The 27,383-nt window shown below is 30.5% G+C and overlaps 1 protein-coding gene across 7 annotated transcripts in view; it reads left to right on the top strand.

Annotated features, from left to right (window-relative positions):
- Window positions 1–274: 274 nt before the first annotated feature.
- Window positions 275–27,383, top strand: part of LOC107446553 (methyltransferase-like protein 25B) — a 65,714-nt gene continuing 38,605 nt past the window's right edge. The window contains exons 1-6 of one of the 7 annotated variants that reach the window (XM_071184369.2): window positions 275–993; window positions 9,646–9,758; window positions 10,935–11,095; window positions 18,991–19,121; window positions 20,162–20,326; window positions 21,410–21,514. In XM_071184369.2, the coding sequence (XP_071040470.2) occupies window positions 862–993; window positions 9,646–9,758; window positions 10,935–11,095; window positions 18,991–19,121; window positions 20,162–20,326; window positions 21,410–21,514 (807 nt within the window). In that variant the 5' untranslated portion in view covers window positions 275–861. Of the gene's footprint in view, window positions 994–1,729; window positions 1,821–3,768; window positions 3,795–9,645; window positions 9,759–10,934; window positions 11,096–18,990; window positions 19,122–20,161; window positions 20,327–21,409; window positions 21,515–27,383 lie in introns of those variants that run through there. The other 6 variants (XM_071184373.2, XM_071184371.2, XM_071184374.2 and 3 more) reach the window with 6 other exon arrangements.

The following is a 27,383-nucleotide window of genomic DNA, read 5'->3' as shown; positions in this document are numbered from 1 at the left end:
TCGGGCTGCTAAAGCAGGGGAGCCATCTCCTCTGCAGAGGATCAAAATTTCTATGCCATCCTCAGGGATGTTCCCCTGATCGTCGCCAATAGCCCATTGTGCAGCTCTAGTGCGACGTAAATAAAATAAAGTACCTACCTTAATGTTTTTGATATTTAACTGTCAAAAAATATTTTTAAAAATTTTCACGACGCTTTTCGCGATCGCAACACTCGAATACGCCATCTGGGGAGAGACCGGTTTCATGCCTTTAGCCCTTCTCCCTTCCCTCTCCTCCTCTTTTCAGTTGTATAGGAATGTACTACGATAATTTCTCTTTTCCTAATATTTTTCCCTTTTATTTAATAAAAATATTTTTTAAAATTTCTATGATACTTTTCTTTAGAGCTATGTTTAATGCAGTTTTCAGTTCCATATAGTTTTTTAAGTTAAAAGATTTTAATCTATGTGAAAATCAAGAGAGAAACTAACGTAGTTCCTTCCTCTATGACTTTCCACACGCTAATGGGGAAAGCATGTGAAGTGTTGCCAAAGGAAAAGAGTTCTGCTCTACGCCACCTGCAGCCCATTTTGATCGCCATTAATGCAGTTTCCTAAAAAAAAACTTTTCTAACCGCAAAACTGAGTCATAATTCTTAGGATCACATTAGCAGATGAACTGAGATACTCGTTCGAAGGACAGAAATACAACCTCAACGTATCAACAATCAATTAATCGACGATGTTGAGGAAATTTAGCAAAGTGAGGATTTCAGAGACAGGAATAAAGGATAAAATATCTCACAATATTCTTTGAATTATGAAATTTCTGGAAATAAATATAAATATAGATCGTCAGCCCTGTTGATATAACTTTTAAATATGAGTTGCACTTTTAATCAAAGAGACATTTTAATATGCAATGAAAATTCGGTGAAAGGTATTCATCAACAAACCAAGCTTTTGATATCGTTTTTGAAGGAAGTGTCGTACTTAACAGAAGCATACATTTTGGTTACTTATTTTTTATATTTCTTTTTCATACTTATAATGATTTATTAAATAAATTATTATGTTTAGATGGATTGTTTTTTTTAAAACTTTCCCCCCCGTTGTTGCCTCGTGTTTTACGGGGTATAAGATAGAGCATAAAAGTTACTTAAAGCAGGATATGACTTGCCATTCGCAATTATGTACTTTATTATGTATTAATATGTATACGTAGTTGGCGATGGAAAACCCTATGTTGAAGTGGGACATTTAATGATAAAGAGAAAAAGAGGTCAACGATATTTAAAAAAAAAAAAAATACTGACTTCTTATAGACAGCTCTTTATTACGGGGAGATTTCCGTATCATGATCTGTGGCAGAATAATCTTCCTAGCAGCGGCCCGCTAAAAACTAAAAAAAGCATCACAGAAAGGGACCAACTCGAAAGGTATAACTCGTAACCACCCCCGAACAAGAATCTACATGTTTTTTTTAAAGAAAATTTGCAAGTTTAGAATCTATTTGGCACCTGGCGATTGTAGTTGGATTGTGCGGAAATATCCCCCATATTTTTTCCTGTTATTGTACTTCATCTCCGTTGCTAGTTCAAATAATAGTTTGGGTTTTTATCATCTTAGCAATGTTGTAGTCGGAAGTTCTGAAAACAGCAGTGTAATTACTAAAGGGGATAAACTATCAAAATAAATCAAACTAATAAAAATTTTAAACTCTAATATATAAATTTCTATTTTAGATTCATTCTGTAAATATGAGCTAAGGTGTCTCAGTGGTTAAAGGTACGAATCTATAATTGTGAAGGACAACAGTTTGATTCCAATTGACGGCTTAGGTACACCTTGCTTCAGATTAATATGGGAATTTGAAGTCTGCTTTTACATTCTTGCTCATCTCTTTTTTTTTTATTATTATTTTAAAATCATAGTTGAATAGCCAACCCAATTTTGGGCTTACAACTACTAATGTTCAACTCCGTAGTCATGTAATTTTGAACCCAATCCAGATGACAAGGGAACTCCTGGAGCAAGTATAAGGAGAAATTTGCCTTTGTCAAAGACTTTTTGATCAAACTAACCTGCATTTGTGTTACGTATGGTCATGTAATTGTGGGCATTATCTTTAATGAATCCCTCACTTAGCCTACAAGAAGGAATGCTTTATCATGTAAAAATATGTGGCAATAAGTTTAATTATAACCAAGCATTGTCAATATTTTTTGTTCAAAGCTTTTGAAGAATAAATATGAAGAATATTTAAATTTTAATTTGAAAATTTATTAAATTTTAATGTACTTAATTGAATTTGTTTATGCATGTGAGTGAGTGCAGTGTTCAACTATTACCTTTCCTTCATGGCAGACTATGCCCGACAAGGGGTCAAGTCTCCCCTGATAGGGAGGCTCAAACAAATTAATTCAAAATATTTAAATTGAAACAAATATTATACTTAGCATTTTTTTCTCACATCATTTTTTTCAAGTGTGTCTCTAAGAATCTAAATTCACTAACAGTGATACCATTATGTGCAGTTTCATTTAAATGTAAATTTAAATCTCATTTTTTTTCTGTTATCGATGTATTTTTTACTGTATGGTGCAATTTACCTCACACTGTAACCTTATAAATTACTTCGGTAATGAAGAAAAATAGTTCCGGCAGTCACCGCTATTTCAAAAAATTTCTACGCTTCTTACTCTCATAAAGCAAAAATTATTTGATAATAAGAACTTGAAATTTCATGCACATTTAACAAACTATTTAAGGAACATTTTGATATGAAAATGTTATTTTTATATGCATTGATTGACTTTTGAATTATTTAAAAGTTTTGCAATTAAAGTTAAAAGTAAATTTTTTGTATCCACGTATTCTATCTAAAGATATCATGCCTCGTTTTGAACGAACTTCGAAATGGTTATGCCAAATAATTTGTAAAATTCGATTTTTTTAAAATTGTTACATAGTATAATTTTACGGACTAAAAAAGAGCTGTTTTTAGCATGGAACTTGATGTTAATATATTGTAAATAAGTACATAGAGACTTTTAAAATTTCTCCTTATGATTCCTTTTTCTTTTCAAAAGATGCTTTTAAAGTGAACATCTATGTTCAGCAAAATGCTAATTTCTCCATTTGAGAAAAATAGTGAGTCTATCGGCTTAAAATATAAAACTCAAACAATATAGCTAAAATTTGTAATGATTTTTCAATTAACAAATTTTAAATTTGCGTCCGAGAAACTCCAGAGCTGAAAGCAGATTCCACCAAGATTTCTGTTTTGTCCTGTAGAAGCCTTTTACATATTGGCATACGCCTGCAACGAATAGCCTTTCACACAGTTGCTTTTGCTTTTATAGTTATGAATTTTAAGTCACAAAAAATAGACGCAAAAAATCAAAGAGTTAGGGGACCAAATTTCGAAAAATACGAGTTTTTTTTATTTTATTTCTCAGGATTTATTTGACCAATTTTGCTTAAATTTTGTATTTTGACATTTAAAATTGCATTCTTTCAAATGTTGAAAAAATTGCATACCTTACATTTCTAAAGTTTTTCGACTTTCATTAATTAAAGTAATAATAAGAATTATACTTTTGTATGAAATTATCTTTAGAGAAATGAATTGGAATTGATTGATATGATTGGAATTGTATGCAAAACTTTTTCAATTCGCTTAAAAAAATTTGGGATATAGTGAAATACGCAAAAACTAAAGTTAACATGAAAGATTCCAAACTTTCAAACGATGTTTCTAGATTGAAGCTACTATATTTTGGGGGTCAGAAATCCGAATCTGATGAAAAAAGGTATGTTTAATCAGAGAAAGTACGTTTTTATGTCTGATTTCCTAGCTTAAAATATCATTTGCACTAATTAATTAGTACATTTATTATTTATTAATTATATATTATGTACCCTAATTATATATACTAATTAATTTTATATACCCTCTCGAACCATTAAGAATGAGTCCTAGAACATAAAGATCCGAGCTTTCGATAAAAAGTTATTCCGGTGGGTCCATTTATTTTTTTGCGTACTGTACATTCCAGGGTTGGCAAGATTTTGCCACAGGTGGAAAAAACCATGGTAAATACCGGTAAAAACCGTCCTGGCAAAAACAGGTTTTTGCCAAGCAAATTGGCAAAAAGTGGCAAAAACCTATATTTTCCAAGATGAGAGGACAACAAAAACACATTTTTGATACAAAATTATTCCTAAAATTGAAATATATACTATGAATATTAATAATTACAAAAAAATTAACAAAATTATTATTCCATAATTAAATGATAATGTAATAATATATCATTTTAGTAGTTTAAAACATTATTGATTGGAAAATTTGTGATTATTCTCTTTTTTCCAGTGAAATGAACTTATTTTAAATTAATATAACTATAATTTAAAGCATAAAATACCTATCAACATGTGTAGTTAATTATTGTACAAATAATAATTTTTTATAATAAATAATATTATTATACAAATAATAATATTTATTTATTTGTAAAAAAACTTTAATTTTAGGATTCTTAAATGAAAAGAGATCAAAAACTTTCAATCTTTTAAAAATTATTACCCTTATATTAATTGTTAATATGTTAAAAATAATTTTTTCATGTAATGTATCAAAATTATTATTCCTTATGATTGATTTAAATTTGTTTCAAGTATTTTGTAATAATATTTAATCAGCAATTTAGATAATTTGGTTTTTGCCGGTTTTTACCAGTTTTTGCCGGTTTTTACCAGGTTTTTGCCACTGTCCTGGCAAAAAACCCTTTTTGCCGGCAAAAACTCCAACCCTGGTACATTCATTTCAAGTATATGTCAATATTTCTGATAATAGCAAAAATCTTTTTCATTTTTATATAGAGAGGTAATTTAGCTGGTGGTTATTCACATATATATGCTTGGATAACTTTAAGGATTATGATTGGAAAAGGAAAATAAGGTGAAATGATGTTCACTTTCAATATTAATAAAACTAAACTAAAATAAACTCAGTGGCGCGACAGCCCATAGAGGGCCAAGGCCTACTGTGCCCATCTCAGTTTTCTTGAGCTTGGGCTCTGGGGTGCAGGAGCAGATGTTCTGGTCAGGTGGTCAGCCGAACGGGGAACCCCCTGTGTTTAGTTTCCAAGCATGCTTGGTACTCATTTATCGACCCACTGAAGGGATGAAAGGCTGAGTCAACCTTGCCCGCAGTACCGTCTTTACGCATGGGCACACCCGGGCAGTGCCCAGGGGCCCCAGGCACTCAGGGGGCCCTTGAGAATCTTACCTTTTATAAATTGTATATTAAAAAAACAACTAAGAATAAACAACTTTGCATTATATAATTTTTAAAATAAATTCCAAATAGCAAAATATGGTTTATTTTCACTCAGCAAAAACCTTTTAATGTATACCCGAAAAGGTTGGTTATGCGGCTTACGTGTAAATCTTCTAACCTTAAAACGAGATCTGTGGCAATCTGCTCTATTCTAAGCACATTACCCTGGTCCAAAACCTTTGAAAACAACCTTCTATATAAAAACCTTAAATCGAGGTTGACTTAAGAGTTTTCAAGCGTGAAAAAAATCCTTTAGTAAAGCTAGTCTTAAGGTGAAAATACCCTTAAACCTTTCTTTTCACAAAGTCTTGCATGCTCAGCTAAAATCCACCTTGTCATGAAATTTTAATGAGCAATGCAGTTTGATCCTATCGTTAGTGTGACGTCAACTAAACCGTCATTATGGACCTAAGTGACCATTTTACTTAAGAGACAACACTTATTTTTTAAAAAAAAAGTCTTAAAAAATAATTTGTAATCCTTTTAGGATGAAAGGTTTAAAAACTGAAATATTTTTGCCTTATTAAAAAAAGGTTTTTAGTACAAAAACTTTCGTTCGACAATAAGAAGAAAATTCCGACAGAAGGTAGCCGTAAGGTTGCATGCTTTCTGGGATATATATACTAGTGTAAAAAGTGCGCATTTTTTTTTCTAAGAATAGTGACTGATTACCATGCAAACACCAACAGTTTGAATAGTTTATCACTCGGAAAAATAAAAAGTCAGCCGAAATCTATTTTTCTTCGTTAAAATGAAGTTTTTAGGTGCTCAACTCCCTAAGTGATAATGTCTCTGAATATGTTTGAGATCACAGAAGTCAAGCATCACTGGCTACGGTCAGTGTGAGGGTGGGTAACCACTTGGATCAGTCTGCGTAGGGACCGAGCATGTGCGGTATGGGTCCTCGTTAAACTGTTCTACCGTAAAGTGCTCGACTTCGCGTGCAGGTCATTGGGCTACCGAAGCGGGGGTGCCATCCCCTCATCAGAGGATCAAAATTGTGATGGCATGTTTTCGGATCATCCTCCAGGGATCTTTCCCAGACCGTCACCAATAGCCCGTTGTGCAGCTCCAGTGTGACGTAAATGAACTACAACAACAACTAAATATGCTTCACAACCAACTCTGTTCAGTATTTATAGTTAATTAAAGTAATAATTGAAAGTGTTTCGAATCATACGACAGCAACTTTTAAACTGGTTATGTCTGATATGCATTGAAAGATGTTTAAATATTAATATTATAATAACTGACTTTTTAATAGTTTGACGAAACAATTCATAACTTTTGAATTTTTTTAACTGCTATACCCTAGCCGCGTTGGCTCAGGGGATAGAGCGTTCGCCTTCCAATGAGGTGAACCGGGTTCGAATTCAATAATGGCTGGTCGATACGAATCTGCATTCGGCTTGCACAGACCACAGTGCTGACGTGAAATATCCTTAGTGGCAGACGGATCATGGGTTAGAGTCCCTTTGCCGTAAGACTAACCGTGGGAGGCTCTTGTGGTCTTCATCTCCATGTAATGTAAATGCGGGTTAGTTCCACTGAAAAAGTACTCCACGAAGCCAAATTTTCTCCCGATACTTGATACAAGAGCTCCTTTGTTTTCTATATTGAGTTCAAAAGTAAAAGGCTGCAGAGTTGAACATTAGAAGTCGTAAACCCAAAAAATGGATCTGCTGTTCAATGACGGTTATAATAGAAAAAGAAAAAATTGTTTAACCCTTGGCCGGGATAGCCTGGTTGGTAGGGCACTGGGCCCATGTATAAGAGTTCGTGGGTTTGATCTCCACCGGCCGAAAACTCCCCGTGTAGTAAATGGTGACTGATGCACGTTAAGTCTGTCGAATCACAAAGTCCTCCATGTTCCCATAACAAGTCATACCTCTGGGGGTATGAAAGTCAAGGAAACTCCTATCCAGGAGTTTCCTTGTCTTCTGGATTGGTTCAAAATTACAAGGCTGCGGAATTGAACATTGGTAGTCGTAAACCCAAAAATTGGGTCGGCTGCTCAGCGACGGTTACAAAATAAAATACAAAAAAGTTTTTAGGGCGGGACGAGGTATAAATAAACAATAAACAATACCCCTATGCTTTTTAATTTACTTATTTTAATTAGCTTCTTCGTTTTGAAAATTACTTACTATTTGAGGATTGCAATTTGTTAGCATCTCATTTTTTTAAGAAAAATTATGCCTAGTTTAAAAATGCTTTATTTTATATGCATTGAGTTTTTGGGGCGATAAAAATGTATTTAACTTTGTTAAAATTATTGCATATCTTAAAAATGCTTAATTTTATGCATGTGAAGTTTTTTAGTTCTATTTTAAACAGTAATAGGGGCCCAAAACATTTCCGTGCCCGGGGGCCCTGCTTGCCCGACCTGAGGATCGAACCCAGGACCTGTTGCACGAGTGCGCAAAGCGCTGCCACTCAGTCACCGGGCATCATTGGCATATTTAGGAAAACTAAATTAAAATGATGAAAAGATATGCTTCGTTAATTGCCACTCAGTCACCGGGCATCATTGGCATATTTGGGAAAACTAAATTAAAATGATGAAAAGATATGCTTTTGTTAATTTTAATTATAAGGAAATGCTTTTTCCTCAAACGAATTTTTGTCACTTTTGCGGAAAGCTAATATAAATATTTTTTTAACTTGTTATAAACAAAGAATTTTTGTATCTTAAATATGAATGTTTTGAAGGTATCGTAATATCAAACTTCTCGCAATATGAATCTCGATATATCAAGCTTTCCCTGTACTTTCATTTGCAAAAATACGAAAGGAAGTTTTGGTTTAAAGAATAAATATTTGGACCTATGGAAAGTGTATTAAAATTTTACTGAACTAGTTTTGATACGTGTTGCAAAAAAATTCCAAGAAAAAAAATAACAATCTTAAATTTTTATTTTAATTGAGAATTTTTTTAATGCATTTTTTTAAGTTTTAAAACATTTAAAATTTACAAAACAAAAATAAGTCAATTCTAGATGATTAAATGAGAATATTTTTCTTTTTCATTTTATACAAAATTCTTGCGAAATAAATAGAGTTTACATTTTACCCAAAATAGGTAAATAAAGAATTTCAAAAGAATTGAATAAGTTTAATTTATTGCAAGACTTAAGGTGTTTACTTTATTTAAGTTCTGGATTAATTCGTGCAGATTTTTGCTTTTAACACTAGAACCTGTAGTTTTGCTATTTTTAACCGAACTTAGAGTACAAGGGAACTTATTGGTAAAGTTTTATGACAAATTCACTTTTATGGAGGACATAAGAATTGATACAAGCTCACATTTGCTTTACATTTGAAAAAAACAAGCAAAAAAACAACATGAAAATACTCTACAATGAAATAATATAAATGGTTAGCTCAAGGGCAAGATTATTCTCACACATGATCCAAATGGAGGTATTGTATGTTGGAACTGTTGTCAGTGCAAACCGAGAGCAGTATATGAAATAACATGGGAATTCGAACCCAAGTCTCATCAATAGGAAGTGAAATCACTTATGTCATAAGTCATATCGGCTTTAGAATATTTATTAATTAAGTTGTAAAAAACAATGGAAAATTTAAAATGCAGTATGTATTATAAATTTCGTTATAATGTAAACGCGCTATATGTCGATTAAAGGAGTTGCTGTGCAGTTTTGCCATTCCCCCATCACACAATTTTGGAGAAAACAGTGTCTATAATAATTCAACAAACAAACAAATAAATAAAATTTGGCGTAATAGAATAAATTCTTATTTTTGAAGGTTTTTTTTAAAAAAAATTTCTGATTTGTATGTCCATTTTGTTAATCCAATTTTTTTTTTTATTATATTAAAAAAAAAAATTCTTTTCATGATTAGAAGCACTATTTCTGATGGAATAGCTCATGCATTTTAACTACAGGATGATCGAGGTCTTCTTTATTATTGTTTATAAGACAATTTGGTAGTTATTACAAGTCTATTTTAATATTTTAACTCATATATGAGCAATTATAATTGAATATATAAATATATACAATATTTAAGAGCAAATGAAAAAACGATTGACAGAACAAACATAGTTTTCCACTACTTCCAAATAATTTAAAAATCGAATTCTTTACATTAATCGGTGTGACGTTTAACAAAATACTTTAAAAATTCAGTAAATTAATAAAGACATTTTAAAAAATATTTGATATATTTAAAAGATAACATGATGGTTATTTTATGGAGTGTTTAGTGTAAAGACAAGATAATATATTTGCTATGTGAAGTTAAAACTTGATAGTTTACAGTTTTTATTTAACAATTAATTTTCTTTTTAGGATTATTTTGTTGAATCATTGTGGACTAAAATACCATCTAGTTGGCATGATGTTATACAGAACTCTGAAACTTCAGATTTAGCTATGTTTCTTAAATATGAAGAAAGTGTTAAGTATTGAAATTTTATCTGCATTTTTGTTTATTATTTAGCAAATGCAGTAACGTTTTTTTTCTTCTTTCCAATAACTGATTTCTTTCTTTCATCTGGTTTAAAAAATAATATATTTCAATCAACAGTGCAGTAATTATAGAATTGAGACATTATAATTGTCACATCATAGTGTCATATCCACTATGTCTTTGCTTCAGGATTATTGAAACCCTACTTTAAAGTTTTTAGATTAAGCATGTCTTGAATTTGATTATAAATTTAAATTAAATATATATATGAGGAAATATTAATAGTTATTGGCTATTTTTTTTTTAATGAACTCATGCCATAAAAATTATCTATATTTTGATCTCTAACCATCATGTATTTGTTCATTCTCCATTAAAAAAATTATGCTGTAAATTGTTGTAATTTTTTATTCCAAATAATTTATTACTGAAATAAAAATATCTAGTATATTTTATTATGTTTTTGTCATAAAATTTACCTTTATTATACAGAAGTAGAGCAGATGAAACTTTTTTTCTAGTTTGTTTGCTTTTTTCAGAAGTAGTCTGGGTTCCAAAAATGTCCTGGTTATTTAAATTTTTTTTTCTTGTTGATTTCTTTACTTCATTATGAAACCTGCATTTATTGAAAGGAATTCTTAAAATAATTTTAATTAAAATAATGCTGCTATAACAGACAAACAGAAGTTATTCTCTTTATTAAACACCTTTATATTTAAAGATATCAATTATAATGCATATTTGGTTGTAGAAATGATGTTATTTTATTTGGTAGTAATTCACAAATATTTCTGGTGTAAAAATTTATTGCAGCCACATTCTAAATGAAAGAAAATTCTTGTTTAACAACTGAGAAATTAACTAAATTTTTAGCTTTTTAGCACACTGTTTCTTAACATTACCTCTAATGTTGTGTTAATTCTTTATTAGATACTTGCCCAGTAAAATATAAAGTTATAAATTAATTTTCATCTAGAGACCACAGAGTATCCAATACTTATTTTTATTAAAATTTTAAATTCAAATAAAAAATATAAAATTTACAATAACATTGGCTGGAAATGGTCCGAGAACAATTTTGTTTATTTTGACTTAATGCTTTTTTAAATCTTATTGTGTGCGGACTTCATAACTGTCAGTTCAGCATCTTTTATCATCCTCATTCTAGGTCTCAGAAGCCTTGGCCATTAAGTTTATTGTCAATAAGAGCCTGTATATCATCTTTATCGTTATATCGTAAATCAATTATTTCACCTCAAGCCATACTAAATTTTCTCACTCAAACATATAAAGTGGATCCTAAAATCCCAATTATCCAAGAGGAATTTAGTAAGTAATGCTGATTTTTTTTAATATTTGTAAAAATAATTCTAGTTTTTGAACTTTGCATTTCTTGCAGGGTACTGAAGTACATTAGTTTCTTATCCTTACAATTGTTTTAATGTTCCTTTATTTCAATTAAAAAAAAGAAAAATAGAAACTGATTTTGAAAACTTACCATTAATTAAATTTTTTTCTTACAAAATCCTTTTCCGTTCATTTATTTTGAAATATTGTTTTTAAATACAATAAGTTATATCAGGATACTCTTTGGCTTACAAATGTTTGCATGGCAACAGTCTGTCATTGATATGAGACTATATCACTTCCAATTTTAAAAAAAGGTATTAACGCTATTTTTTATTTTATTTTATAAGCTTCACATTTCCGACTTTTTTGGACTATTTTTATTTGTAAAAAAATTGACTTTTGTGTTAAACAAGAGCTTTGAAGGAAAAACAAAGTTTTCATTACTGTTTTTAATCCAACATAACTAAGCAATCCTCAAACTAACTCTCAATGTTTGCCAATATTGCTAAGTTTAGATGTTACCTCTAACATTTTGATTGCAAATGTTACATTTTTGTTACATTTACAAGATTGCAAATGTTACATTTTATCATTTATCTGTATTTGGAGGAAAGTGTAAGACTAATTTCCTTATACAGTAGAGAACCAATTATCCGGGATGCTCGGGACCATCGCTATCCCGGATATCTGAATTTCCCGGTTTTCTGGATCGACCAAAAAGTGTCGATAATCGATGCTTTATCGCACCCGAAGTGCAAGGAAAAAGTGTAATGCATAAAGTAAGAGAAAAAAGAAAGGTACTCCTAACTTTAAAAAGAAAAAAAATGGTAGAAATATAACATTTAAAAGAATTAAAAAATTTGAAAGTTTAGACAAGAAATAAAGTTTAAAAAATACAAAATTCTCATATTTATTTTTTAAAAATAATTACAATTCCTAAATTAAATAATATAAACAAAACCAATGATTAAATAACGCAATATATTTCATACCTAATTATACGGGGGGAAACGATAAAATAAAAGGAAAACTTATTAATCTAAATAAAAACACTTGAAAATTATCGAACCGAAACGATAGTTAAAAAAAGCAGTAGCATAAATATTAAAAATCGGAACAAGGCTAGATCAACGGAATTAAAAAAAAAAAACCTAATGATAAAATTTATGAATAAAAAGCATTAATTTATTGAGTGCGAAATTTATCGCAAAAAGAAAAAAAATCAAACGTAGTGGAATCAGAAAAACAAAACTGCAATCTGCTTCATAAAATAATCCTATGTTTAAATTAATAAACAATTCTCCTTTTATTTTATTTTTTTTGTTGATAAAAACAAGATTTTTAATTACAGCAGATGTGATTCCACACCAAGAAAAACTTGCAATTGATACCGCACTTCCAAAGAATGAGAATTTATTCAAAAGAATAAGATTTTATTTTTATTAGTCGATGTCAAATAAATATATTTTTCTCTTTTCTTTTTCTGTTCACTGATATGCATGCAATGCATTTTCCCCACCCCCCTCGTAAATCAAGCAGAAAACGAAATCAGCATGCCACACCTTTGAGTTTGATTGACGGCCTAAAGGAAAAAATAAAACATTCCTCCCTTCCCTGCCTTCAAGGTCACGGAGGAAATGACGTTTCTCTGGGTAAACGGGGAAAAAATTTTTCCCGTTCCTTACATTTTCCTCTACTTAACTTCAAGGATGAGTCCAATTTCCGCTTTTTTCGTTCTAGTTTAAAATGGCGGGAAAATCGAGCAAAATTTTTCCCGGTTATCTGGATACCGGATAAATGGTTCTCTACTGTACTATGCTAATTTGTGTAACATGAAGTAAGCGAAGATAGCTCCTTTGTAATACTAATATTTTATTGAACATATTTACATTATATACAAGTTGGTTTGGATTACAAGAAACATCATCACAGCAGGTGATGGAAGAAATACTGGCAGGCTGCCATATGCGTGCTGGTATTTATACAATTCTAAGAATATGATGACGTCAGAACTCTTACTTCAGTTCACTTCAAAAATAAGTAAAAACACAATTGATTAAAGGCAAACAGATAATAAAATGAAATAAACTTGATTTTACGATCAGCGACGAACCCATCACCACACAGTATCCCCCCCGTGACAAAGTCACGATACCCATAATGATTGTTTAAAAACAATCATAAAATACAAAGCAGTAAATTGAAATATATGTCTTAATTGGGAAAAAATTTTTAACTTGGAAATTGTAATACAATTAATAGATACAAAATATTTAGACGCTTTTATATTACATACTCTTTAACTAAATATTTTGAGAAATGCACACGGCGACCAGATTTTGTAACAATTGGCTTTTCTTCCTTTGTTGGAGATAATTGCTTTTCGACCATTGGAATTGTATTTATTTTTAATTTCTCAGAAATTTGAAAAGCTGGTTTAATTCTACCTATTGAGACAGTTATTTTCTTACCATGAAAATCAATAACAAAGGTTTTATCAGAACGTTCAATTACCTGGTGAGGTCCGGTGTATGCAGGTGATAGTGGAGGACGAATTTTGTCTACTTTTAAAAATATATGAGAACAAGATTTTAAATTAGGATTAATATAGAACTTATTTTTACTGTGTGCTGATGCTGCTACAGGACTTAATTTTCTCATTGCGGCCATTAAATTTGTGACATAATTTTCTGTTACTCGTGGAGATAAAGAATTTGCGTTTAAAAGATCCAAAGGTAGACGTAAGGAAGTACCATAAACAAGTTGTGCACAAGTTGCATTAATATCAGCTTTTAAAGCTGTGCGAATACCTAATAAAACAATTGGTAAAATTTCGGTCCATTTATTATTTTCCTGTGCTATTATAGAACTTTTAAGTTGTCTATGAAATCGTTCTATCATTCTATTACTTTGCGCGTGATATGAAGTAGAATGGATGTGGTTACTGCCTAAGATATTAGTGATATTTCAAAAAAGAGTTGATTCAAAATTTCGGCCTTGATCGGTGGTTATAGTAATGGGTGTGCCAAATCTAGAGATCCAACCGTGAATAAGTGCTTTTGCGGTGGTCTCGGCAGTCATATCCGTAGCAGGGATAACTTCTGGCCATCTCGTGAATCTATCTATTATTGTAAGGCAGTATTGCTTGCCTTCAGAAATAGGAATTGGGCCAATAAAATCCAGATGGATATGGGAAAATCTTGCATCGGGTTGAGCAAATGTGTTAAGAGAAGCTTTAGTGTGTTGGAAAACTTTAGCTCGCTGACATTTCTCATTTCTCACAAGAACAAACTTTTTTTTTGATATACACTTTCATGTTGGGCCACACAAATCGTTTAGAAATTAAATTTGTAGTTGAATATATTCCAGGATGAGAAAAATAATGTAAATTATCAAAAATAATTTGCCTGTATAATTTTGGATTTCTAGGGTACTTAGTTGAAAAATCACATATTAGTTTAACATCTTCCAAAGAAAAGTAATGTTTTTCTAATTTTGAAGATGAATTATTTGAATTTAATATTTCTTTCAATTCTGAATCTTCATTTTGTTCCTGTTCTAGTTTTTTAAAGTCTATTAATGGAGGTTTTGAAATTGCATTTATTTCTATTCACGATAGAGTATCAGCAATTGAATTAGATTTTCCTTTTACGTGTTTAATATCAGTTGAAAATTGAGAAATATAATCAAGATATCTGAATTGGGGCGGGGAACATTTTTCAGGTTTTTGTTTAAACACATAAATTAGAGGTTTTTGGTCAGTAAAAATAGTAAAACTTCTACCTTCAAGCATGTGACGAATTTTTTTTTATTGACGCATATATTGCCAATAATCGGGATCGTATGTTGACCAATTTTGTTGACTTTTATTTAATTTTGTTGAGAAAAATGCATTTGGTTCCCACTCATTATTTTGATATTGCATTAAAGAACTGCCGATTTCGAAATCTGACGCACCAGTCCACAGTCTTAAATTAGCACCAGGTTTAGGATATTTTAAAAGAGTTGCATCGGCTATTGCTTGTTTTGCAACAGAAAAAGATTTGTTTGAAGTATCGGTCCAAACTAACAGTAAATCAGATTTTTTTGATGATTAGTTAGATTTCTTAATATTTCATTGTCCTTCTAAAAACTTGGTTAAAGGTGATAAAATATGAGCTGCATTAGGAATAAAGCGTCGATAAAAATTAAATAATCCTAGAAATCTACGTAATTGAGTAATCATATTTGGTTTTGGAAAATTTAGAATTGCATTAACGCGATCATTTAAAGGTTCAATACCTTTTTCGGAAATTTTGAAACCTACAAATTGTAAACTATTCTGACCAAGTAAGCATTTAGAGGGATTTATTGTTAAACGAAAATACTGCAGTCTATCAAAAAGTGATTTTAAATATTTTATATGCTCTTCGGGAGATTCGGAAGCTATTAATATATCATCTAGAAAAGCGTAAACGCCTTCCAAGCCTCTAGTTACTTCGTCAATAAAGCGTTGGAAAGTACTGGCTGCATTGAAAAGACCGAATTGCATAAGAGTACTTTCGAATAGCCCAAAAGGAGTTATTATTGCAGTTTTATGTACATCTTCATGGGCTATAGGAATTTGATGGAAAGCTCAAATTAAATCAATGTGAGAAAATATTTTAGTTCCATGTAGTTCACTAGTAAAATCCATAATATTAGGAATTAGATATTTATCTTTGACAGTTTGAGCGTTTGAAGCTCGATAATCACCTACTGGACGCCAGTCCAAACTATTTTTCTTGGGAACTAAATGTAAAAGTGATGAAAAATTACTTTTGGATGGGCGCATGTGGCCTAAATCTAACATATGTTGAAATTCCATTTTTACTATTTTTAGACTATCGGGCGCTAGACGCCAAAGTTTAGCAAAAACTGGTGAACCAAAAGTTTCTATATGATGTACAACATTATGCTTAACAATTTGGTCTGAGCAAATAGGTTTTGTTATTTCAGGATATTCGTTTAACAATTTTTCATAATCATTTTCACCACAAACAATTTTGATTGAAATAATGTCAGTAGTTTTAAAAATATAATGAGAATTTAAATTAGCATTAATATCATTTAGACAACGTTTTCTAATATTAGGTTTTAGATTAAAATAGTATAAAAAATCTGCACCTATAATATGATTAGTTATATCACAAATATAAAATGGAAAATTAAACTTTCGTCTAAGACCGAAGTCTGAAGTTAACAATTTCTTACCGTATACTTTTATAATGGTATTGTTCACAGCTTTAAAGGTCTGTATCGGAGAAAGAGTTTTTTCTTTTTTATTTGCTGGAATAATTGAGCAATCACTTCCGGTATCCACTAGAAATTGTTTGTTAGATTGTCTATCTCTCACAAAAAGGCGACAATTTGTTGGAGGCAAGATGTTAGTCGCACTTACTCTCGCCTTTCTTGGTTTTTCTGGTAGATGCAGGGTTTGACAAACTTTCTAGCATCCGATTTAAATTTTTGATGATAGAAACACATTTCGGAGTTTCGATGTGGAGATGAGGATTGGCTTTGGCGATTACGAAACTGTGAATAGTTCCGGTTGTGAGACCTACAGCATCTCTGCAATGCTGCTACTTCTTTTCTCAGTGCTTTAACTTCTTCTAAAAGCTCAAAGGTGCATTGTTAGTTTGAAGAGACTTCGCTAACTTCACTTGAAGTAGACACTTCCATTACTTTATTAGCAATTTCAGCAGCTCTTGTTGAGTTCAGTGAAGGGATTGCGACCAATATCGACTGAACATGCTGCGGTAGCTGATTTAGAAATAGTTCCAAAAGTAGAAAATCTGAGATTTTGTGGGATTGAGCTCTTCTCTGCATAGTGTGCAAGAGTTTGCTAGGCTTTCTATCTCCTAGTTGCTCTCCGGAGAGTAAACGTCGAATTTCCTGAGACTTTGTTTCCCCGCAGCATGCAATAATTTCTTCTTTTTGAAAGGATCGTCTGCTTCAGGAGTTATAATGACGTCCCTTACAAATGCAGCTACTTCGAGAGTAAAGTGGGCGAGGCAGTAGTTAAACTTTGTTTTGCTCTCTGTAATCGGCTTTGGTGTCGCAAGCTGGAAAGTTGCTTCGACCATATGGAACCACAGGTGTGGATCAGAGATATTGAAGATGGGAATTTTTACTGCAGACGATTCCGCCATAGTTGCAGTTTCCTATTAATCCAAGAATAATACAAGAAGCAAAAACAGGAAAAATGAAAAATAAAAGTTGCTTGTATTGTCAGACGTCTGGGTCACCATTGAAGTAAGCGAAGATAGCTCCTTTGTAATACTAATATTTTTTTGAACATACTTACATTATATACAAGTTGGTTTGAATTACAAGAAACATTATCACAGCAGGTGATGGGAGAAATACTGGCAAGCTGCCATATGCATGCTGGTATTTATACAATTCTAAGAATATGATGACGTCAGAACTCTTAATTCAATTCACTTCAAAAATAAGTAAAAACACAATTGATTAAAGACAAACAGATAATAAAATGAAATAAACTTGATTTTACGATGAGCGGCGAACCCATCACCACAAACATAAATGAAGAAAATATAAATGTTGTTAATTCTGAGTCTACAAATCAAATGATTAGTTAAAGAGTTATTTAATTTTTATAGTTAATTTAATGCTGTGAAGACTTAATTGATGTGGGAGCTTTCTATCAGTCCAAATCAGTTTTCTTCTTGCTCTTAAATAGGATTATATATTTTTTTAGTCTTCCAAAGAACCGCAGCGGTAACTTGCAATTAAATCAAGTAGTTTTTCAAAAAAAAGAAAAATTGTTATATAGAATTTTGTTTATCAAGTACAATTTATGTGAAATTTAATAAAAAATAGTAAAGTTGATAATGTAAAAATTAGCTTGCTTAAAATCAAAGTTTCTATTTCAGTAATATTTAGTTTTATTCACCACATTAGTTGAGGCACTGAAATTTTATTATTGCAAACCAGTGTTTTTCTTGGCAGTTGGAAGCCCACCTAGTTTTGGTACCAACTGATCTGAAGAGCATGTTGACCACTATCATCTCGTTGGTCTCCAAATAATCTGAGCCTCCATTTCCCTCTTGGCCGACAGCTGGCTGTTGCTAGACTGATTTTTTTTTTTTTTATTTGATTAAAGGCTTTGTATCAGTTTTAAACATTCGGGTTTTAACCATTGCTTTTATTCATCTTGCTATTCATTTTGACCACTGAAATTTTAAAAATTATAGAATAAGTGGAAGTTATGCTAATTAGTTTTGCTGTTGCCTTTGAACTTAGATGGTTTTGTAATTTAATTGGGATTGTTTCAAACTTAGAAAATAATCTTCCTGTTGATGAAGAACTGACACAACAGATATAATGGGAATTTATAAAAGGAACTCATTTTTTATGTTTTTAATTGCAACTGATAGACACATCTTTCACAATTATATGATTATTTTGGGCCTTCTTATTCTATAAGGATATTTTATTAATTAGTCTCTTAAACTTATTAGTGTATTCTTTTTTAAGAGCATTCTTCCTTTTTTTGCATTAAGTTATTTCTAAAAAGAAAATCCAATTGAAATCATTTTTAACAGTTCTGACCCTTCTGGGATGGTTGAAACCACTTATGGACGATTAAAACTTTTTCCCCCAGTGGTCAAAATCAGTTTTGGACAGTTAAAATGATTATCTTGTTTATTAAACATGCAAATTAGCTTTGTTGTTTAATCTCACTGCTTATGTCTTTCTGAATATTCAGTAGAATTTTGAAGAAACTTTTATAGCTGTAAAATCAATTGCTTATTTTCAGGTCAGGCTTTAATTTTTTTGAAATATATTTTGCAGTATTTTTTGTTAAGTTAAATAATTTCTTTTTGAAGGTTCAGATAATGATTGGAGTTCTTCTGTGGATGAATTTAATAGTAAATCTTGTCAACATAAGAAAATCCCATCTTTTTGTAGGAGACACGTGAAACCTAAAAAGCAACATGAAATTTTCCGCATTGCAAAAGTAAGTAAAACTTATGAATTCTTCATAAATAATAAGTATTATGTCCATCTTTATAGTTTTTTTTCTTCATAATTACTAACTAAACTATTAAATACTAATTAAGTTACAATCCTATTTTCCTAATGATAAAAAATATCTATTATTTGTCTAAGGATTTCAATCTTTTTGTCAGATTAATTTGGCAGACTGCTTATACAAACTGTTATAAAATGCATGCATGATTTTAGTTGTATAATAAAGATATTTATGTTATCATATGATTTCTATAAATCTGTCAGTTGCGTGAAATAATTTTATGATATTCAACTTCTGTTCACTTTGGTTTTGTTCAAATTCATATTAATATTCTTACTGTGCTGTGTGTATGTTTGATTAGCAAAATAATTTTATTTATTTAAGAAATATTGTATGTATGCATCCTAAATATATGAGATTCTTGCTTTAACTTGTACTGTAAAAGTAACTTTAATGATCCTTATATGCATCTTAATGTATATAAGGATCATTAAAGTAATTATAAATTTAAATTTCATATGTAATTATAAATTTTTGTGTTAATTGAATAACAAACATGGTGACAGCTGCTTTCAACTAAGTAGAGTAAAAGAACATTTTAGGCGACTGCAATGATGCATCAGACAGTCCGGATATGTCATTTTATATGCAGAGATTATTATTGTTATTTGACTCTGTAGTTTGTCAAAAGTGGTGACACTAAATTAAAAGACACTTAAAATAGTATAAGTGTTTCACGATGGAAAAGTGGCTCTACTATATTTTTCTTTCTCTTGCATATACTATCAATGCTAAAATGTTATTTTACTAAACTGATAAAAGAAAAAATTGATTTTTGAAAGAAACATTTTTATGCAGTGTGTAGCTTATACAAATATGCCAAATACATATGAATCTCAATTTTTATTATTTTTCTATTGCACGGCCTACTCATAGTTTTAGCCTTCACTTTAGATCAGAGACATACGTAGATAAATGTATAATTTTTCAATCATGTTTAATAATTCATAACTTTTTATTCACAGGTTACTGACATCATGTTGTCAAATTTTAATCTAAAAAATATCATTGACATTGGGTCTGGGCTTGGTCACCTTTCTAGATTTCTGAATTTAACTTACAATTTTAATGTGACAACTGTCGAAGCAAATCATCACAATGTATCTGGGGCTGTAGCTTTAGATAAACAAGTGAGTTTCTTACACAATTTTTGGACTTTTTTAAAAATGCACCTTTTATTTTTAGTCTTGTTCATCTTTCACATTGATTTTCAAAAAATTTCCATTTCATGTTGTTTATTAATTTTACTTTTAATTCATGTGAGTTGTATATTTCAATAATTCATGATATGTAGATATGGGTTTTTATAAAAAGAGTGAAAAATATATATTTTTGCTGACATATAAAATTGCATTTTCATAACTTGTAAGTTTTGACATATTTATCAGAAACTTATTTATTAAAAAGGAGAGTTAAAGGACAACTTATTACAATTAGTTTACAGTTTTAACAGAACTCTCATTTATCTACCACTTGGGATAGTTTTTGTTAATAACCTTGCTTTATGCATTGTAAGAATTTTTTCATTTCTGTTGTTATTAAAACAAGAAAAAGTGCAGATTACTGTAACAAAGAAAATGAATTGTTTGTTACTGGTTTAATATATTTAAAAGAATGAAAGAAGAAGACAAATACTTGTTTTAGATAGATTGGACTAGCTGAATTGTTCTCCGTTACAAAGTGAATTAATTATCAATGAATCAGTACTGAACAATACTACAAAGTCATGTACAGAACTGAAAGACATACCAGTTAAAAAGTTAAAATGATTCTAATTTTTTTAAATTTATCATTATTTTTGTCTTCATTGTTGGTGACTTTGTATTATTTGATTAGACAAAACACGTTTTAAGTAGTTTACCTCATCAAAATAACAATTAACTGTATCTTTTGGAATGATGTTAATATTCGAGACTCAGTTTCTGAGGTCAAGATTTTTAATGACAAATGGAAAACACAAAAGATTATTGAAGATTAAATTTTATAAAATGAATTGAAACTTAAATTTTGTTTTATGCTGAGTTACATCATTTATTTTAAATTTAGTCCTAAAATTAGATTACTACTGTGGTATGGGTGATGCGAGTTCTTACATAAGTATGGGATGTGCTTTTTGCTGACAAGGGGGGAAGAATTTAAAGACATCCCCCAAAGGAAATTTGTTTCATTTTTGGAATTGTAGTATATTTAATGCATAATTATGTCTCCACCAGGCTTTCTGCTCTTTAAAGAAGTTAAAGAAAGAGACACCTGACACTCTACCACATCATGTAAAAGAATGTATGAAGTTTACCTCTTCTGATGCATGCCTGAAAAAAGTAGGAATCTCTAGCTTATGATTTTTATGTAATCTGAATAACTTTGGATCAAATGATTCAAGTATACTACGACTCAATCTGAATGGTTTGGGGGTCTTATGTTAAATAATAAAAATTTATAAGAATATTTAATGATGCTGATAATAATTAATAATGCTAATTAATTAGTGCGGAAGATATTTTAAGTTGCAAAATGAAACACAAAAATATATCAGTGTAAAAACTGCTATGTATGCTTTTTTTTGAGACAAATTTGATCGAATTGTTTCTGTGTTATAGTTTAGTTATAGTTATGAACAAAGTTAAATGTTGATTTCTTAAGAACCAAATGACTGATTTTTTTGTAATTTTATATTTTGTTATTAAAAATTGCATTCTTTAAAATAATATAAATATTTGTAATTCATATTTTTTCGACTTTTATTGAACAAAATAATAATATTTTAATTCATAATATTTAAAATTAATATTAAATATTAATAAATAGAAAAATTATTTTTATATGGATTTATCTTTAGATAAATGAATTTTATAATTGTGCACAAACATTTTTCGATTTGTTAAAAAGATTTCAAGGTATGGAAAAATACGCAAAAATGAATTTAATATTTAGGGATCTAAACTTTCAACAGCTCTCCTGGCCAAACAAGCGGGACCCTATTTTCAAGTCAAGAAACTAAATATGTTGATTTTGTAACATAAAATATAGTCTGTTTTGTATCAGGACCATCAGGTTCTGGCGTGTGAAAATATGAACTTTAAATCAAAAGTTGTTCATAAAATACTTTTCAAAGACATAACTATAAACAAAAATAAACATATTGATTCTCGAAATACTAATTCATTCTGATATTAACCTGTCAACCCCACCTGCCATTCATATTGCTTATCTGACATGAATCAAGGATTTATTGTTATCAATAAGCTTTTAGTGAAATTTGATTTCGATTAAATAGAGCAGTAGGTAAGAAAAAATTACGTTATTTTTTTAAATAAATGGAAAGAAAAAAGAATTCAGTTTAAATTGCATCAATGCTTATTGCTAATACAGGGGTCTGTCCAGACATTTTGTGAAAAGTCCGTTTTTGTAAAATTTTGAAAAAATTACTCATAATTTGTGAATATAAAATAAGCGTTAAGTCACATTCTTTCAACCAGGGTCCTGCTTTTATGCATTTGTGCAAATAGGGTCCTGTTATTGCAAAAAACTTTTTCAAGGAGTTTTTAAATTGTAAATAGATACAAGATTATGCTCAACACTGTAAAATTATAATTAAAAAAATTAAATTTTAAGAAATAAACAGCAATTGCTGCTACTAAATTAGAGATGCAACCTACAAATATTTGGTATTTAGCCTATACTGCTGAATGCAGAATATTCATTTCGAATGAATACTGGAAGAAGCGTCTGACGAAGACAAAACTTAGTTTGTTTACATCTGTCTTTCTTTACCTCCCTTCCTGGGAAGGATTTATTTGATTAACAAAACAATAATGAAGATAAATAAATTTGTGAAGGGTCCGAATAAAAGATAAATTATTTTGTGAAGAGTCCGTTTTTAAGTTAAAATATTTTGTGAAGGGTCCGTTGTTATGAAAAGATATTTAACGGACCCAAATTTCTTCTAAACAGACTCCTGCAATAGTATGCAAAAAAACTCGTTTTTCTTTTTTAACATATTTTCCCAAAGGGACTAGTTCAAATCAGCTATTTTTTTCTGATTTTTTAAATTTTTTCTTAAAGAGACTTTTTTCCGATTGGGTCTAAAATTGTTTCAAGCAGCCAACTTATCTAGAAGTTAGCTTAAAAAATTCTACAGAGAGACACACAAACTCCTTATATTATTATTTTAGACTAGTTGAATATTCATTCTTCAAATAGTGTAAAACAAAAAGTAAATAACACTGGGACAAATTTTATATTGCATTTATGCAAATACTTAATAGGGCCGTGTTCAGGTGTGGAGATTTCAAATCAGAAATTAGTTTTGCTTCTGAATTGATTGATTCTTTTTAAATGATATTTTTCTTTGTCGAAATGTACAAGTTTAAAAATGTTATGTATAATAGGGATGGTATAAATGTTGCAACATACTTCCAGGGAAGATAGGGCGCAACATCAAGATTAAAAATGCATAAGAATCCCTGCTCGAAAATGTCGTCCTATGCGGTTGGGGTGCTTCCCCTATTATGACTTGTTCAAAAGCACAGAAAGAAACAGTTCATAATGGGGAAGCACCCTAGCAGCATACTACAACATTTCCATGTATGAATTTCTTTGCAATTTTATTCCTCCTGATGTGCCTTCGCCTAGAATTTTTTTGCAGCATATATGCGACTCCCTGTTATAAATAACTTTCTTAACTTATACATTTCAACGAAGAAATCAACTGAAAATTTCATAAAAAAAAAAGAACTGCTGGAGCTTGAAGAGAGAAAGGAATTGCTAATTTAAAGTCACCAATACAAAAGTATTTAAGACGTCTCAAAAATCTCATGCAACAGAAAAAAAAAAATTTGTTTCTAGGTATAATCAATAAATCATTATTAATCAGCACTACACAATCATGCACATAACTGAATAGTTTTGTGCGTGATTAAACAGTGCTAAATCAGTTAAATTAATTCAAATTTCTTTTTATTATATTTGTTGCCTTTTCCAGTTTATTTTGTTATTAGAATAATTGTAACTTCATTTTAGAAATTCAACTCATCAAAATAAAAATTAAACTCGGTGTTGGAAATAGTTTGACTAATCAGTCTGATCTTCCCTTGTATTAGGCTTTTTCCTAACCCACCATAATGTAAAGTTCAAGTTTGTTACCTTTCTAGAAGAGTAACATATCTCTTTAAATGTTATTTTAAGGAGAGGGATGTGTAAACTGTTTCTTTATTTTAATGATATGTTCAATGCTTGGGATATTAGGAATCGGACGCAACTGTTATTTGTATAAATACTTCAGATGTTGTGTTATCATTGCTTCATATTATTGTTTTATGCTGTCAAGCTGCTGTGTGCTAGCTTGTTTATTTTTCTTAAGATGTTGTAACGTTTCCTTGGGAACCCCGTGCTTTGGCACACATGTATTTAATCCTTCAAAGTCCTTCATAAAATATCGTCATATGTAGTTTAACCCCTTAACAATCGGTTAATTTTTAAGAAAACGGTCATAAAAGTGTCTATTTTGCCAAATACACATATTTGATTAGTGCTAGTATCTAGTTTAAAATGAAGTAACTATTTACAATTACCTTAAAAATATCCTGGTACTGCTATATAGTGTGTAAAATGAGAAATAAAATGTTTTCCGGGCAAAAGAAATGAATTAGTTGTATTATTATTGGCGCATTACTACTGAACACTCCAGCCTGTCAATATCACGGGAGCGAGAAATAGCGAGCCAAAACTCACCCCGTCATTTTCACGGGAGCGAGAAGGAAGGGGTTAAAATAAATAATTGTTCAAACTGCAAACAGATAGTATTTTTGCTTCTCCAACACTGCGACAAAATAACTCTGTATCCAGCCCAAGAATATCGATATATAAAAACGAAATTAATGTTCACCAATAACTCTAGAAAGGGAGCTTTGATTTGGATCGTTTTTTTAGGCAGTTTGCAAATTTTCAACAAATGTTTTTTAAACAATCGCCTCTATCCAGCGTTATATAGTGAAATACATTTCATTGAGAAAAATCATTGTTATACATTAAAACGTACGCTATCTTGGAATCAACATTTTTCTATTCGTCCAAATGGCATTTCAATTTTAAGGCTCTTAAATTTATTAAAGCTAATTCAAAAACATTGTAATACCAACTGTTAATAATAGTTAATTGTTTAAATCCTTTTTGATCAGGAATTTTAAATTCTCAAACTTTATTCTTTCAATGAAAATTCATCATAAAAAAAAATCAGAATATCATAAAAAAAATCAGTTCTTTTCAGTTTTTGGTACAATGAAGTCAAGTTTGCAAACAAGTATAGGTTTTGATTTATGCACATCACCTATAATACACATAAGTGCATTGAATGCGACAATATCATAAATATTATACAAATCTATAATTATTGTGAATGCTGCTAAATTTTATTTGAATAACAAAAATATTGACACCGATGTAGAAATTAGATCAATTGGGAAAATGCTGCACTATCTTTTTGACAACGCATTACAATATTAAAATTTGTTCTCATTAGTTAAAAGCAATCGCAGGCACATGGTCCTTATAAACTATAAGTAGAAGATGAGAGGAAATAGATAGATACCCTGAATGTACAGAAATTATATATCTGAGTACCCTTATTTAAGACTTAGGTCAGATAAGTTTCAACTCCTGGCCCTCAATTGTTAGAAAAGTTTTTTTTATGGCAAAAATCTCTCTATCAGCCTAAAAAAGTTAAATAAGACTTGCTGGTAAGCTAAAGTACATTTTAATTAGCAGTTAAATGTGTAAATAAATGTGAAGACTGATTTTTAACATAATACTCATTTACTTGTTTATGATGCCTTTTTGTTCTTGAACAGTACCATTAATCTAAATTTTTTTTAAAGTTTATTTTTTACTTCAAAATGTATTATTATTGTTATTTTTTTATATCTGTGTATTCTTTTAACTTAAAAAAATTATAACAGTTAAATTTCATTTCGTTTGAAAAAACTACAAATGAAATTAATTGGCTTGCATAGTTAATAATTGTAATTAAGTGCACATTATGATTTTGAAAAAGTTGCTAGTTTGATTAATCATCCATCAAAGGTGCCATTGAAATAATTAGCACGTTTTTTTTTTTTTTAATGTTTGCATATGTTATACTACTAAATATTTTTATAAATTGACCATAACACCATGAGTACATGCAAGAAACAAACCCACTCTCAGCAATCTCACTTGAGCGTTATGAGTTTGTTATACACTGAAGAGCCAAAAAAACTGGTATATCTGCCTAATATCGTGTAGGCCCCCCGCGAGCATGCAGAAGTGCCGCAACACGGCGTGGCATGGATTCGATCAATGTGTGAAGTAGTACTGGAGATAATTGACACCATGAATCCCGCAGGGCTGTCCATAAACCAGTGGGAGTAAGAGGGGGTGGGGATATCTTCTGAACATCACATTGCAAGGCATCCCAAATGTGTTCATTAATGTTCATGTCTGGGGATTTTGGTGGCCAGCAGCTCTCTTCTGAATTTAGACACTATTGAACATTATTGAACATATTTGGGATGCCTTGCAACATGATGTTCAGAAGATATCCCCACCCCCTCTTACTCCCACTGGTTTATGGACAGCCCTGCGGGATTCATGGTGTCAATTATCTCCAGTACTACTTCACACATTGATCGAATCCATGCCACACCGTGTTGCGGCACTACTGCGTGCTCGTGGGGGCCCTACACCATATTAAGCAGGTATACCAGTTTTTTTTGGCTCTTCAGTGTACTTATATATTGCCTTGATTTTTGACAGTGCAATTTTAAATCTCCAAATATTTGAAATTCTATTTATTTTAAGAGACAGACCAACTGGTCGTTGAAAGTAGCTAGTTTAGCGTGAAAAAAATGATGCTATTGTTTGCGGTCAACTCAAGATTATCAAAATTTACAACAATTAAGCAAATTCGTTCCATTAATTTTGCTGCTGGTACTCAATTTTTTTTATTTCAATTACTGTCAATTTTATGTCATTTATAGAAACAAGTTTTAGAAGCCTAACTAATGAGCAAAAATAAACACATGGTATTTGATTGTTTTCAAACCCTTGATTGGGTGATGCCTATGGGTTTTGATTTTGCATTTGCTTTCCTTATGTAAATAATCAAAGATAAAGAATTATTAAAAAGCGTGTTATGAATTCTCTGTAAAATTC

This window comes from Parasteatoda tepidariorum, chromosome 10, assembly GCF_982258835.1.
Source record: "Parasteatoda tepidariorum strain Cologne lab strain chromosome 10, Ptep-v5.0, whole genome shotgun sequence".
Taxonomy (NCBI): domain Eukaryota; kingdom Metazoa; phylum Arthropoda; class Arachnida; order Araneae; family Theridiidae; genus Parasteatoda; species Parasteatoda tepidariorum.
The sequence above is the reverse complement of the archived record's forward strand: the minus strand, read 5'-3'. Positions and strand labels throughout refer to the sequence as shown.